Raw genomic sequence first — 15,462 nt, forward strand, 5'->3', positions numbered from 1 at the left:
TTACTCCACTTGTCTTCTATTTAGTCACTTGACACATATTTAGTGAAAACCTTCTTTGTGCTGAATAGGTTGCAGAAATAAAAATAGGAGTCTTACTAGTTGTAAGATGAGAATAATAATAATAATAATAATTTCCAGTTATATATTGAATAAGTCATGGGAATAAAAGGTACAGCATAGAAAATACAGTCAATTGTATTGTAATAGTGTATGGGGACAGAAGGTAGCTATACTTGTGGTGACCACAGCATAACATATAGAAATGTACATCTGAAACTAATGTAACATTGTGTGTCAACCATACTCAAATAAAAATATTTTAAAAAGAATAATATTAGCTAATATTTATTGAGCATCTTATTAGTGAGGAACACTCTTCTATGAATCTCAATCCCCACAAAAATAGGTACAATGAGGAAATTGAGGAATGAGGACCAAGATGAATAGGACCTTCTTTTTGTCCTTCGAGAAGTTCATAGTCAAGTGGAGAGAGATGTTATGCATAAATGATTACCTCAACAAATATTACCTCAACATTTGTTGAAATGTAGAGAGATATAAAAGATATCACTTGGTGGGGGACAGGCAGCAAAGAGTGAATGCTTCAAAGAAAATGTAGTCTTGAAGGATGACTAGGAATTTGTCAAATGGCTAAGGGGGAAGGCATTTCAGGCAAAGGGGCAAATATACAGAGACATAAGGACACTAAATAGTAAGTATGGTATCTATTGAGAATCTTAAGTGCTTCAGAATGATTGGAGCATGGTATATTATTGGGCAGGCATGGCAGATAAGTCCTAAAAGATAGGAAACCTAAACTAACATTTTGGGGAAATAGTTCACGGTAAGGAAAGAAAAGTGTGATGTTCTCTATGCTTAAGGAAGAGATAGGAGCAAGCACCTTCCCCTGAAGGACCCATGTCACAGGCTCCAGAAAAAAGACAAAGGAACCACTTTTTCCAAAAAACACAAAGGAGGGGACTATATGAGACAGTGTGTGGAAAGATAGTAGCTACCAGGAATGGTGGTTGATGAACCGAAAGAGCCATAAACATAAAGTCAGGGCCAATTGAAATAATAGGAACAGAGGCCAGACCGACCTGAAAAGGGTCTGCTTAATATTGTGTTTTAAAACCTGAGCCATCGTTATATCAAAATCCTTTAAGATGTGTATATCCTTTGGTCTAGCAAATCGAGAATTTTTACGTGAAAAAAAAAATTAAGGTTGGATATATAGTTTTAGCTACAGATATTCATCACAACATTGCTTATATAACTAAAAATCACAAGCAACTTAAATGTCTAACAATAAGGGATTGCTTAAATTACAGAAAATTCGTTCAATGGAATATAGGGCAGCTAAAAGAAATGAAAGCATATTTTATTTACAGGAAAAGAAACACACTACAAATTATTGGAGCAAAAGTAGATAATAGTATAGTCAGTATAATTGAATCTTATGTCTTTGTCCATAACAATTTCTACACAGAGAAAAATAACTGGAAGTATATGAACCAAGGTGTTCACAGTGATTGTCTCTTGATCATAGGATTACGGTTGATTCTTAGCTTTCTGTTTTTGCTTGTCTGAGTTTGCTAATTGTTTTTAATATTGAACACGGATAATATATACAACAAGTCTGGCCTCTGTGTGGCAACTAAAGTTCATTTATTTGTCACCAAATACAGTGACTGTAGAGGCTGAGTGGTTAGAGTCTACTTGACAGACTGAATATCCTGAATTGATAATTGTGATCTATCTCGATAGATAATATAATATGTGCCCTCAAATTGCCTTAAGATGTGGAAGAACCTAGAACTGCATCTAGACTGTGGCTCTGTAAGTGACAAATACAAGAAGAAAAGCAGTCTTTAATAACAGAAGTAATGACTTCTGTTAACCATTTAACCATTAGTTTGATAATGGAAAGCATAAATTAATACCTTTGTATTGTGATAGCAGAGAGGGAAACTGAGACCCATCTGGCAAGTGAAACCCTTAAAAATTCCCTTTGATTGAGCAATTGTATTCCCAGGAGCCTCTTTCTACAGATAAGTCCACATAGGCACAAAATGCCTGCCCAGTGAAGTTCATTGCATTATTGTTTGTAAGAGAAAACATTTTAAAAAATCAGAATGTCCATCTTAGAGAAATGGGTAGATGAATTATACCTATTTACCACATATACACATTTACCACATACCCATATACCACAATACTATGTAATTCGATGCACCACTAAAAATAACGTAATAACATGGTAAAAATCCCCTAGACACACTGGTAAGTTTTTTTAAAAAAGGCTAATTAGTATAATATTAGTGACCCATTTATGCTTTAATAGAGAATCTTAAATGTTATTCTAGGATTTGCTAGGATTTGCTAGGATTTTTGATATTGCTAGGATTTTTAAAATGCATACTCAGCAGGCACTTCTGTTTTTTTTTCATAAACAATAAAAATCAAAGAAACAATTCTAGGAATATAGGCAGTACCATGCAATACCTAGAATTTCTGGTATATTTTAAGTAGTTAATGATTACTATGTTGTAGGATTCTCATAAATATTTATGGGATTATGTTCATGATGAATAAATAAGGCCCTTCTAAACCTTAGTGTTTTTAACCAAATTAATTGGTAGGTCTATTGGGGAATTAAAGACTATTCAAGTCTTCTCAATTTTCTTATACTTTATGAAACATAAAAATTCCCTTAAAGATAATAAAACCACACATTTCACTATGATTATCAGTTAACTTTTCCCATTTATTAACTAATTCTTTAAAAATCTTTATAAATCATGTGCATTATGTCTGGCACCACAGCGCAGAAGGCAGAAAAGGTCTTATTCTCTGTGGAGTTCATGGTAACATCTAAATAACATCTAAATAACGTGGTATGAAATTAAGGAGGAGGTAGCAGACATTAGTAGACAGATTTGTTGGTGTTTAAAGAGCCACAGACTAGTTCAAACAAAAGCAAAGTATATATAAATAAGCAATATGTAATATATGTAGATGTACATCTATATCACAAATGCATATAGATTTTATATATTTAATTATCTATATGCCTATGTTCATTTGAAAATAAATGATGCCAGGAAAGGAAGGAAGGAAGGAAGGAAGGAAAGGAAAACAGACCTCCTCTAATACACAGGACCACTGAGGGCAATTTAACAACCACACTGTGATGTCAATAAGTCCTCAAAAACAAACAAACAAACAAACAAACAATGAACAATTCAAACATCAAATTTGAGATATAGAAAATAAGTAAAGGAGAGCAGCACAAAAGACATTTTGGGCTAAGGATTCTTTATTTGCTGGTTTAAAGACAGGATAGGGAAGTAAGACTAATCTCCCTCCTATTGAGAATTTGCCTGTTCTGTTTATTGTACCTAGCATCATGCTACTTAGATTTCTGTGAAAGGGCCGAGCCTGGTGTCTGATTCGGGGCAGTCATACGGGGAGCTGAGACCGGGAAGGACTATCAGCTCTGCTGCAGCTACTGTCACATGGCATTTCTGCTTGTCTATATTATAATATTAATATTATTATATTCTATACTATATTATATACATATTAATATATAATATAATATATAAGTATAATTTACATATGTTATATATAAATATAATTTATATATGTTATCTATAAATATATATTATAATATGTAATGTTTATATAGTATATTTATGATATATGGTATAAACTATATGTATACATGTATGCATATCATATATGTATTATATATAAAATCAATATATTTATATATAATATAAATATAATATATACAAATATAAATATAAATATATTGATTTTATATATGCATTATATATAAATATACATATAATACAATATATTTAAATACATAAAATCAGGGTAATTATCTTAGAAATCACTCATATACATGTAAAGATTGCCATAAATAATCAAGGGCAACTGATAGGCAGTATCCCACAAAACCCCCTATGGCTCAGGAATGAAAAAAAGAATCTCTTCACAAGGCTAAGGAAAGCATAATTGGCTCTCCAATATCCACTCATGGGTCTCTAAGCAGTATGAGAAAAATACCTTGTGGCCAGTCTTGGCAAAACGAGGTTATTATGATGCCAGAATTACTGTTTTATCACAACATAGAGTATCCTATACTACTGGGATTTATAGAAAGGGATAGGTGGTTTTCCATAAATGAAAGTATATATGACTATATCTGAAGATTAAAGAAAGGGGGAAAGTATGGCAAATTATCATTCTGTATAATTTGGATGTTCTTGACTTTGAACCAAAGTTTTTATGACAAAGTCACTAGTTGTCAAATTTTAGCAGCTAGACTAAAAATGTCTTTCATTTCATCAACACGGAGAACGTGGGAAAATTGCTTCCTTTTGTCCATGCTGAATACAGGCACTTATCAGCAATACCCATTTGAAATCTGTAAGGAGGCTTTGTCTGTCAATGGTAATTAATTTCTTGGCAGAGGATTTGTTTTTCATTATGAATAAATACTATGGTTTTAATTGTGGGAATACCCAATTCAAAACAAATTGGTAAGCAGCTATTATATTACAGGTATGTCTGTTGTTTTTTTTTTTCCAGGAAATTCTGAATGCCAGTTTTATGCCTGGATAATTGTAGCCTTTTTGGGGTTAGCTCTGGTTGTATCACTGATCTTCAATATTTCCCACTATGTGGAAAAGCAGCGACAAGGTAAGACATTTTGAGAAATAGCCAGATAGTACCAGCTTGAATGGAGACAAGTCACTGGAAAACCTACAGAAGAAGACAGTTTTATGAAATGTCATGCAATAGGGTATTCTTATCTGTAGGAAACCTGTTGATATTTTTTTTCCACCCTCAGGTTTCTCTTAATTTAAAAATGCAATCATACTAGAATATAAACAGACTCCCAATCTTGGCTTTATCTCTGCCTTAGGATATAGAGTAGGAAGGAATTGTCTTGGTAGAATGTAGTTTTCCTCCTCCAACTCAACAGCTCATGATATTGTAGCCTATTCTGCAGCAGCCATAAAGGTTCTCACTGATACCCGATGGGAAGAGTGGAGACCTAACTCCTCAAGCTTCCACTTGAGCCTACTCAAATCCCTCAGCATCAGTCAGAGCCTCTAAAGTACAGTTAGCTGGGTTGGATCAGAAGAGAAATGGAAAAGCAACAGGCTGACCCACAGGCTTATTATCTAACACTCCTGGGGTTAGCTTTTCCTTTCAACAAGCCGGTCAGCAGTTTTAACCATGTGGCTTTCACCCTCATGGACATGATTGAAATAGTGCAATGCCCGGCAATTGGCACAATCTTTGCACACTACTGGCATTCAACACAAGTGTGTTGGGTGGATGGATGGATGGATGGATGGATATGAAAGTCCAGCTATCTCTGGGAGTAGGACATTTCAGTGGTAATAATGAATAGAAGAGAAAATGTCAATGCATTTTAACAGATGAAAAGAAATAAAACAAAGTTAATAAAATTGCATTAGACACATGACCAAGAAAAACTGCATGAAGCTAATTTAGAACAATTGTCAGATTCTGGGGAGAGTCCTTGATCCTCTTAGGACAACACAAATATAAAATATGAAGATGGTGTTACTGTCACGCCTCTCACAAAAGATGAGAGGCACTAGAAAGGGAAGTGGCATAGTTGAGGTCGCACGTCTACTCAATAGCAAAGTAAAGGACAAGGGCCCCGTCTAATTCTCCGTCCAAAATGGTTTCCACTAGCACATGTTGCTTTTACATTGTTGACCAAATGTCCTTGGCCAGAAACCCAACATTCTCTTAGGATTTCTATTATATCATTTCTAAGCCTGAAATGCCAGGCAGACAATGCTTTTCCATTAGCAATGATTTCAGTAATTCTTTTTTATTTTTTAATTTTTTAATTTTTATTTTTTTATTATGTTAATCGCCATACATTATCAGTAATTCTTTTTTAAATCAAATGTTTTTTGAAACAAATTTCATAAGTCAGATGCATGAATGACCCATCATCTAACATCTTTGAAAAAGGCTTCCGTCACAGAAAAAAATGAACGAAGAGTAGCACTTTTCTTTATATAATAGCTTAAAATGACTATATTTTAATTTTTCCATTAAGATATTTTATGAATGCAGATAATATTGTCACGTGTATTAGAAAAAGATGAATTGAGAGGCACCTGGGTCTGCATTCGGCTCAGATCATGATCCCAGGGTCCTGGGATCGAGTTCCGCATCCAGCTCCCTGCTCAGTGGGGAGTCTGCTTCACCCTCAGTCCCTCCCTCCTGCTTGTGCTCCCTCTCTCTCTCTCTCAAATAAATAAATAAAATCTTTAAAAAAAGAAAAAAGAAAAAGGTGAATTGAGGGCTATAAAGTTGAAATAATTTAAGATGGAAGCCAGGACCAGATGTGAACCAGTACTTCTCTCTCTATTGATTCCAGTGGCAGTTCTCTGGGGATCTGTGTGAGGCCAGGGAACAAGTAGCCTTTTCAGTTCTCATTTTTGGTAGTTTGTACATTGGAATTTATTTATCCGTAGTCATATCATTTGCCACCATATGAACTCCTTTTGGAAGTTGTTTTCTTATAATGGTTAGTTGACCACTACTAAAATATAGTAGACTAACTTTTTAAGCAAGAAAGAAAGGAAGAAAGGAAGGAGGAAGGGAGGAAGGGAAAGAGAAAAGATTTTTCTTTAAAAAAAAAAAACAAAACCAACAGATTTTTTTTTCATTTCAATTGTACAAACCCTAACTGCCTCAGGCATGCCACAAATTACTTTGTCTAAAAGCAGTATGGTGGGAAATAACATTTTTAAAAAAAAAACAGGAAAGAGTAAATTACATTCATTGTTGTATTTTTAAAAATCAATTTCAGTTCTCTCAATTTGTTTTTAACATCATGGCTTTTGAAGTCAACCTGTCATGAATTAGAACGCTGCTTTTAATATTTACCTGGGAGATCTCTTGTACAAGAAACATAACTTCTCATAGTTTCAGTTTCCCTGTCTACAAAATGTGGAAAAGATCATCCAGACCAAGGGTTCTTGTGTGAATTCTATGGATCCCTCAGCACAGTGCTGGGGACTGAGGAGGTCAGTCTTGCACAGGGCACAGCCCACATTACTGCTCTCCGTGGCCCTGGTGCTTCCTTCTCTCCTTCCACAAGTATTAGTGAAGGGCTTGCTATGACTACATCTTATTCCATTTAATTTTAGTGTCAGGTATTTCAGGGAGTTCCTCTGGCTCCTCACCGCTCCCACCATCTCCATATTCTCTAGGTCCTCTCCAGCTCCCGTGTCACTTCCTGCCCCATCTCGATATCATTTAACATGTCTATGCAATAACCTGAGCTTTAGCAGTAACTGCTGTGTCCATTTAAGTCATATACAGGTGCATTTTAGAGAGTTTTCTGTAGGCTTTTCATAGGATCGGTTCTAACCATTAGGCACTGCAAACTATTTTATTTGAGCAATAACATGCCCTCCTTACGTGGAGCACACAACCTGGGTCTTGCATTTTATTAGCGTGCAAACCTCAGATTAGCCTTGTAGCAGTGCTCATTGATGCCAAAATGCCCTTCGTTCTCATCCCATCTCCCTATTTTCTCTCTGCAACCCTCTCCCAACCGCCCCAGCCTCTCCCGACATCTTTCCCCAAGCATCCGTAGTAACTGCCACCCTTGCTAGTCCACATGACCAAATACAGCACTGTCCGTCTTTCTCACGCACAGACTACAGGTGGCTCTGGGATTAGCTCTGCAAGCTGACTTCTTTCCAGTCCTGCTAAAGGCTCCTCCCGGCTTCATTTCTCCTAGACAGACAAACCAGAGGAGATTCAATTATATTAGCCAGCTTTTCTGCCACTTGGTCTGCGAACACAATGCTCCCATATCTGGCCTCAAGGAACTTTTTATTTTTGCATCTTTGTGCTATTCTTTGTGGCTAAGAAACTTGCAAGATATGACTACACCTATGGCGAACAGTCGGTGAGTAAGTTGTGCTGGTATATTAAATGGCTTACAAAAGAAAATCTCCATCCCAGCAACAACACACTATCTCCACATTCAATCAGATAGACCTGATAAGCCTCTCCTTGATGTTTTCTGTAGCAGTGGTAGGTAAAAGCTTTGTAATGGAGTTCTCCCTTCCCCCCAAAATAAACCGTACATTTTTAGGTGATTTTTTGTCTGTTCTTTAGGAGGATTATATTTATTCCTTTTTCTGCTAGGAAGGTATTAGCTTTGTCCTCCTTTAAATCCCCCAAATTTCTTTATCCAATCTTTCTTCTCTGTTTTGAGAAGAAGGATAAATAAGTGTATGGTTTGCTCATACATCAAAGTCTTATCAGTATATCTCCTACTCACTAGAAAATTATGGCACATTTTTCACATTTTCACATTAAGAATGTATCAAAAAATGTTATTATGGAGATTGAGCCATGTGCTGTTGTTTCTTATTGTTATATATTGCACATGGAAGAGTAAACACTCTAAAGGAGAAAACATAAAAGCAAATGTTTGCTTACACGCTCTCAACCATGAAGCTGACCGCAAGTTGTCTGTATCTGAATCACAGAGAGGATTGTGAAAACTCACCCAGCTCTTCTCACACAGACTCTGGCAAATGTAACTGCTTCATAGCAACATAAAAACTGCTTTTTGTTTTATTAATATCATTGAGATGATTAAGTAGCTCCTAAATCATGCCGTTTATTTTTAAAACTTAGAAGTCTTCATGAATGAGCCAACTCTCTACAGGAGCCTGAGCTTGCTGACCTTTCTTCTCAGGCCCAACCTCTAAACTTTTGATTACCACTCCTCTATTTAAAGAAATCATAGGCTATCACACTTCTTACTATAAGAAGGAACTTACTAAAACCATACGAGTACAGATTGTCCAACTTCAGATTATACATTTAAATTCTAAGAGGAGTGTGGAAGTTGGCAACCTTGAACGTTTTAAGGACACTTTCAGGGTGCTTCTTCAATATGATTGGTCTTGATGTATAATGTCTTTTCCCAATACTTATTTTCTTCCTCACATTGTTTTAGTTTCTTTTCCTTCCACTTAAGCATCACATCATTATATTGTATCCTTCTTAGAGTTGCTTCTTCTTCCTTTTTCCCCACAAAGCTTTTTGGTCCAAACCTTGTTTTGCTTCTCTCTACTGATAATACATCCAACACCATTTTCTTTCCATAGAGCTATCCTTTTACACATCACATTCGTGTACCTTCCAGACACCAACATTCACACTCCAAGCACTTCCAACTGGAAAATCCACATTATCTTTTAAAAATATTAGTCTGTGTGCAGAAACATTTGACCCCATGCCTATTTTTTCTTATTCTCTGTAATAATGTCGTTATTTTTGTTTTCAGATTCTTTGTTTATTTTTTAATCTTTTAACACTCAGTCGGTGACAATCCTCTTGCCAAAAGTGAGATTTGGTCATTTCATGACAAATCAAGCTTTACTTATAAATCTTGTAAATAATGTTTTAATTATATCAGCTTGTTTTCAGCTAATCCATTTAATGAAGAGACTCTATTCCAATCAGCACAATTAAATTGTGGCTGACAATATGATTGGATTTAGAATGTATAATATTGAAAGTCAACTTTGTCATTTTCTAAAATGTTTTTAACAAAAATTATTTCATTTATCTTCCATAGCTACTCACATTCTATAGGCATTATTATCTCTATGTATAAAGTGAGAATCAGAGTTTTAAAGTGATTTGCATGTTGTCACATGGCAAATGCATCGAAGAGCTGCTACCCAAATCCAAAGTCTTCTGATTTCTCACCCTGAATCTTTTCCATAATACATCAGGCTACGGTTTGACTAAATTCTTGTACATGTATTTTAATTCTTCCAAATACCCTGACATGTGACATATCCATTTGATCCTCCAACATGATGATTTTAATAATTTGTTCCAATATGTTTCTCTAACAGTTAATGACCCTTCTGGAGAATACTTCAACTTTGTCACATATAAATCTTACTAAAAATAATCTTTCTAGTTGATTGGTGACTTATTCAGTCATTTGAAATATTTTTGCTAGTTCCTTACCAACACAGTATTTTTTATATATGAAAACTGAAAGATCACCCTTTGGTTACTATTTTCTCTGTGTTATTGCCAGAGATTTAGATAATATGGGCTTCATTTTTATAGAAATAGCTTTTGCAAGATTTTGCTATTCAATGCCACATTGAATAATACAGTCAAAATGTAATAAATATCATAATATACACGTCCATTCAATTCAATATCTAAGAAAATTTATTGATGAACAGATAATACAGACTTCATAATATTGATCTTATTAAAACTGTGCTCTAAATTTCCCCTATTTTCTCTCAATAATTCATTATGAATCTATTGATATTCACTAAAAAAATTCTTAAAACTATTTTTTTCAAGTTTGAATACATATATTTAATTTGAAGCAAGAATACTTTCTTTTATTTGCCTTTGAATCACCACCTTCAATGTTCAACAGTGGATTACTTTCTGAGACTTGGTACAGAATTTTTTCATGGTTTTATGATCCTATATCAGATCTCTGGTCAGTATTGTTACTGCATACCAGTATATTGTTTCTCTGAAAAGCCACTCTGTGTTTTGATTATTTTGAGACTGTGTTCCCAACTTTTTCCAGATCTTTTCTCCCTAGAATCCTCATCTCTCCTTACTTCTATTTGCACCATGTAGATGAGATAGAATCACAACCAGAGAAATTTCCTGAACATAATTTTTATGTTGTTCACATGACATGAAGTGTTAACAGACACTTCAAAAATAAATAAGTCTTCTAGGATTTGTTTTGTTTTATGTTTTTGTTTTCATTTGTTTGTTTTGGGTAAGGATGAAAAGCTTATTCAAATCAGCAAGAGCAGAGAGGGAAATTTGACAGGAGGCAGAGGTGTTTCATGAAACGTGAAGGCTGAAAAGGACAGTATGCCCCACCCACGATGGACTGCCCCACAGCAGAGGCACTAGTAGAGGTCCCCACGTTCATAGGTTGGTGTTTCCCATCCATAAAATGGCCACACATCTGGGCCCTACATCACTTCCAAGCTGCGCTTGTGTTTCCATCTCAAATTACCAAGAGAGAATATATATGACTGGTCCAAATCAGAGAAGATTTTTATGTCTGGTGGTGGTGGCCGAGTGTCTTGATTTAAGATGTTAACTGACACTGAAGCTAAGCTCCCCTCACAATATTCTCTAGAAGATTTAAGTGTATGTCAAAATTTCTTTTTATTTTTCTATTTTTAATATCTTTCAGATACCATGTACAGGTACTCTGAAGACTACATTCCCAGGTATGTAGAAAATAAGTTATGTATTATGACTCCCAACTAATAAGGGGGCATAACAAATGCTATATTGCTTATAGGTTTGGCTCAGGGATGTCACATTTGGGTAAAAATAAAATGAAAAGTGAGTTTTAATTACTTTTACTCCTCTCTGAAGATCAAAAGCTATAATGTTATTATCTTCCTTAGTTATTTACTTATCCTGAGTCAATAAGAGAGCTGGTTAAGGAACAAAATGAGACTCTAACCTGGTATCTACAGAATTCTTGTCAATTTCAGATGGATCTATCCTAGATTATGATTCAGATCAGATTGTAAGATTGCAGTCTAATTATATATGGAATTGTGGGGTCCCTAAGAAACCGGGGTAGAAAAGAAATCTGGCAATACCTAAATAAAATTTAAGATATATATACATGCATACTTAGATAAGGATGCTTTGTGGTGTGTTGCTTTTGAGAGTAATGTCAATCAGTGGGGAAATGTGATAAATCAACCCTAAAATAATATATGGTTACAGATATAACGTATTCTCTTTAATATCTGTTGACTTAATTGTAGAGAAATTTGTATGTTTTTTTTTTTTTACACAAAAGAAGGTTTACAGCATAAATCATAGCAAAGAATTTTCATTTTCTTCCACAGTATATTTTGGCCCAAATGTGTTATTAGATTGGAGATTTCTCCTTTAGGATAAAAAACATCTAAATATAGAGAATTTCCTAGAGGACTCTTCAAGACCTTTCTGAAATGGTAGACTGAAAGGCAGAAAGGTCTTTCACAAACACAGAGCTTTCTCACTGGGTAGGATAAGATTATAAGCTTTCTGTTAGCCTCTAAAAGGTCTTTTTAAAATTTTTCTCCATGTGGAAATATCTCTGACATTCAGGATGTAGGCTGCAGGCAGATTCACACAAAGAAGAAAATCTTTATTTTTATGATTTACCATTGGATTCTATAACAGGAGATAATTTTCAATGCGTTATCTCATATACAGAGAGATTTGCTGATTTGGTTACAACAAACAACATGACAAAGAAAATCCTATATGGATTTTCCATGTGAAAGTTAATCTCTTGGACAATTGATTTGATACTTGTCATTTGAAAGGCAATTAAGATGCAATGTGATAGAAAGTCTAGTGATTTGATCGTTCTGCTAAAGACTGGGTTGGTACTCTTGGATTGGGATGGTAAGAGTCAGAAGGGAAAATTGGTAAAATATCCATCTCATAGTAAGTGGGCTCTTACCTATAGGGCAAGTGTGAAAAAGAAGTTGGTTCTTTTATAACATTCATTCATTAATTCATTCATTCAATAAGTATTCGTTCAACAAATAGGAGTTGTGTTAGACAAGAGATGCAAAGATGGGAAGATGCAGATTGTCCCTCCTGGATTTAGTAATCTATTATCTATTGTAATAAATCTCAATTTAGGCATAGTTTGAATATACAATGCAGAATTTACCTATAACAAATGGCTGGCATGTTAATTATGTATGTACTTCACAGCTTGTCTATTTCTGGTTATGTAGTTTGGGAGCCAAAGTCACCTTTGTAGGAAGGGCATGGAGGCTCCAGGAAAAAACAAGCAAACGTGAAACTATTTCCAGTCATTAAAACTTCAACATTAAAACAGCAAGTGGAAATAAAGGCTATCTTTCTTAGGTAGAAGTAAAATTAGTGATGTCCCTCAGTTCTTAGATGGTTTAAGGCTACGGCTCCCCATTGAACTCTCTCTGCCCTTACTCAACATTGGCTTAGGTGGGAAGCCATGCTTCTCTGATCTTATCTTCCTGCTTCCCCAAATTCCTGCCCTTCCTGCACTGTAGGTCAAAAATGTGATCACTTTAAGGACAATGTAGCATCTATATGTAACAGAAAGTCAGGTACACACTTCCTGGTAGTTACCCATGGGCCACTTTATTTTTCCTTTAACACGTAATTCTAGGGGCACCTGGGTGGCTCAGTCAGTTAAGTGTCTGCCTTAAAGTCATGATCCCAGGGTCCTGGGATCAAACCCTGCATAGAGCTACCTGCTCAGTGGGGAGCCTGCTGCTCCCTCTCCCTCTGCCCCTGCTTGTGCTCTCTCTCTGTCAAATAAATAAATAAAATCTTGAAAAAAAATCTTTAAAACATAATTCTACACAATGCTGGTCTTTTACTCTGTGTCAGGAAGATAAGACAGTGGGAATATCATGGATTTGAGATCTGGACAATTCTGGATTTTAATCAAACTCTTATAATTACTAGGCTTGGAGTTTTAGCAAAATGAGCATTGGTGAACTTCAGTTGTATCATCTGAAAAATACAGATTATAATGTAATACTTCCCTTACAAAGCATAGTCAATTTAAAAAAAGATAATGCTTTATCAGATGAAAATTAAGGTCTGAGAAAATTCCTGCCCATTTGCTGTATATTTATCCTCTAATTTAGGAAATCAGTTCAGGTTTACAACTACTTTAAATTTATCCTGACTCCTCAGTTTCAGAGTCTCTCTCAAAAACCTTAGGACAGAGTCCCAGCAGTTTTTGCATGCTCTGCTCCTGGGTGGCACTGAAAGGTGCTTTTATGACAAAGCATAACTCATCTCAGCCATTTTTCTACCTTAGGATGATTTCTTGGATTTCCAGAGCTCTGCAAGCTCCTTTCACTTCCCTTCTTTACTAAATACACTAACCCTGGACCTCACTTTTTGTCCCAGCTGTCCTCCTCACCTGAAGATGTTTATGACAAGAGAACTTTTTTAAAAAAAAGATTGTATTTATTTATTTGAGAGAGAGAGAGAGAGAGAACTGCACAAGCAGGGGGAGGAGCAGAGGGAGAGGGAGAAGCAGGCTCCCTGCAGAGCTCAATGTGGAGCTTTCCGTCCCAGGACATGGGATCATGACATGAGCCAAAGGCAGACGCTTAACCGCTTAACTGACTGAGCCACCCAGGCGCCCTGACAAGAGAACCTCTGGGTAGCCTCCCCAGACATCTGAGATTTCCAAGTGGATGTGCAGATGAAGCCCTCACTGTGATCACTGCCTACTTGTAACCAAAATAGCTACAAGTTTTCCAGCCTTCTGTTTATTTGTTTTAATGTACAAATAACCGTTAGCCAAGCTCCATCCCTGTGTGACTGCAAGATGCCAGTCCCTTCTTAAGTATTGTTTCTTAAGAATCCTTGAGAAGTATGGATAGGTTCCAGAAACCTTATTCTCAATTGTCTTTTTGTCACCCCTAGCTCTGTGTCACTGCTCTCAGTGTCTTTGTCCATGTCTTTAGAATTCTTCATGCTGGCAGATATTTCTAGTCTCCTTTCCCCAAAAACTTTGGCAAAAGACCCTTCATTTTAAGTACTCCAAAGCACTGGCAATATAAGCTCCTTGTGTTTAGGAGACTTTACAAAGAAGTGGATATACTAGAAGAAAACTGGAACACTGATCAAGAGAATAAAAATTTAGTATTAAGTAGTATTAGATATCATTGCTCTGAAGGTCCATTAAGCAACCTCCTCACAGGAAACACCAATGGATTCACTTCTTAGTCTCCAACCATATAAAGCTAGTACTGAGGTTTGTACTCTTCCCCAGGACCAGGGGTCTATATTTGGTCCTCTTACCCCAAGTTCAAGACACCTACACCCATGGCATGCTCCCTACCAAAGAAAGCAAAAAGTCAGTGAGCATGTACTCAGAAACATATCCCTCCAGCAACCTTCTCTTTTCTCCTACATCATTGCTTTTTCTGTCCCTTTTGTATTATTCTCATCAATAGATAACAGTTTTGTTTCAAACCAGAAAGAAGAAAGAAGAAAGAAAGAAAGAAAGAAAGAAAGAAAGAAAGAAAGAAAGAAAGAAGAAAGAAAGAAAGAAAGAAAGAAAGAAGGAAAGAAAGAAAGAAGAAAGAAAGAAAAGAAAGAAAGAAAGAAAAAAGAAAGCTTTCTTGATACTAGATGGCCTACAGCTACCTCTCCTTTGCTCTGTACCCTTTATAGCAAAACATGAAGTTTCCATCTACATTCTGCCCATATTTGCTGGCTTCTCCTCCTCTCTTTTTTCTTGAACCTATTCTATTCAATTTTCTGCCTTCAATAATCTGCCAGCTCAGCTTTTGTCAAGGTCACCAGTGAAATCCACAT

The 15,462-nt window shown here is 35.7% G+C and overlaps 1 protein-coding gene across 1 annotated transcript in view; it reads left to right on the plus strand.

The window, feature by feature from the left end:
• Positions 1–15,462, plus strand: part of TRAT1 (T cell receptor associated transmembrane adaptor 1) — a 33,853-nt gene that overhangs the window by 8,068 nt on the left and 10,323 nt on the right. The window contains exons 2-3 of the mRNA XM_036120548.2: positions 4,603–4,713; positions 11,306–11,342. Of these exons, the coding sequence (XP_035976441.1) occupies positions 4,603–4,713; positions 11,306–11,342 (148 nt within the window). The remainder of the gene's footprint in view (positions 1–4,602; positions 4,714–11,305; positions 11,343–15,462) is intronic.

The sequence above is a fragment of the Halichoerus grypus genome, chromosome 1, assembly GCF_964656455.1.
Source record: "Halichoerus grypus chromosome 1, mHalGry1.hap1.1, whole genome shotgun sequence".
NCBI classification, from domain to species: domain Eukaryota; kingdom Metazoa; phylum Chordata; class Mammalia; order Carnivora; family Phocidae; genus Halichoerus; species Halichoerus grypus.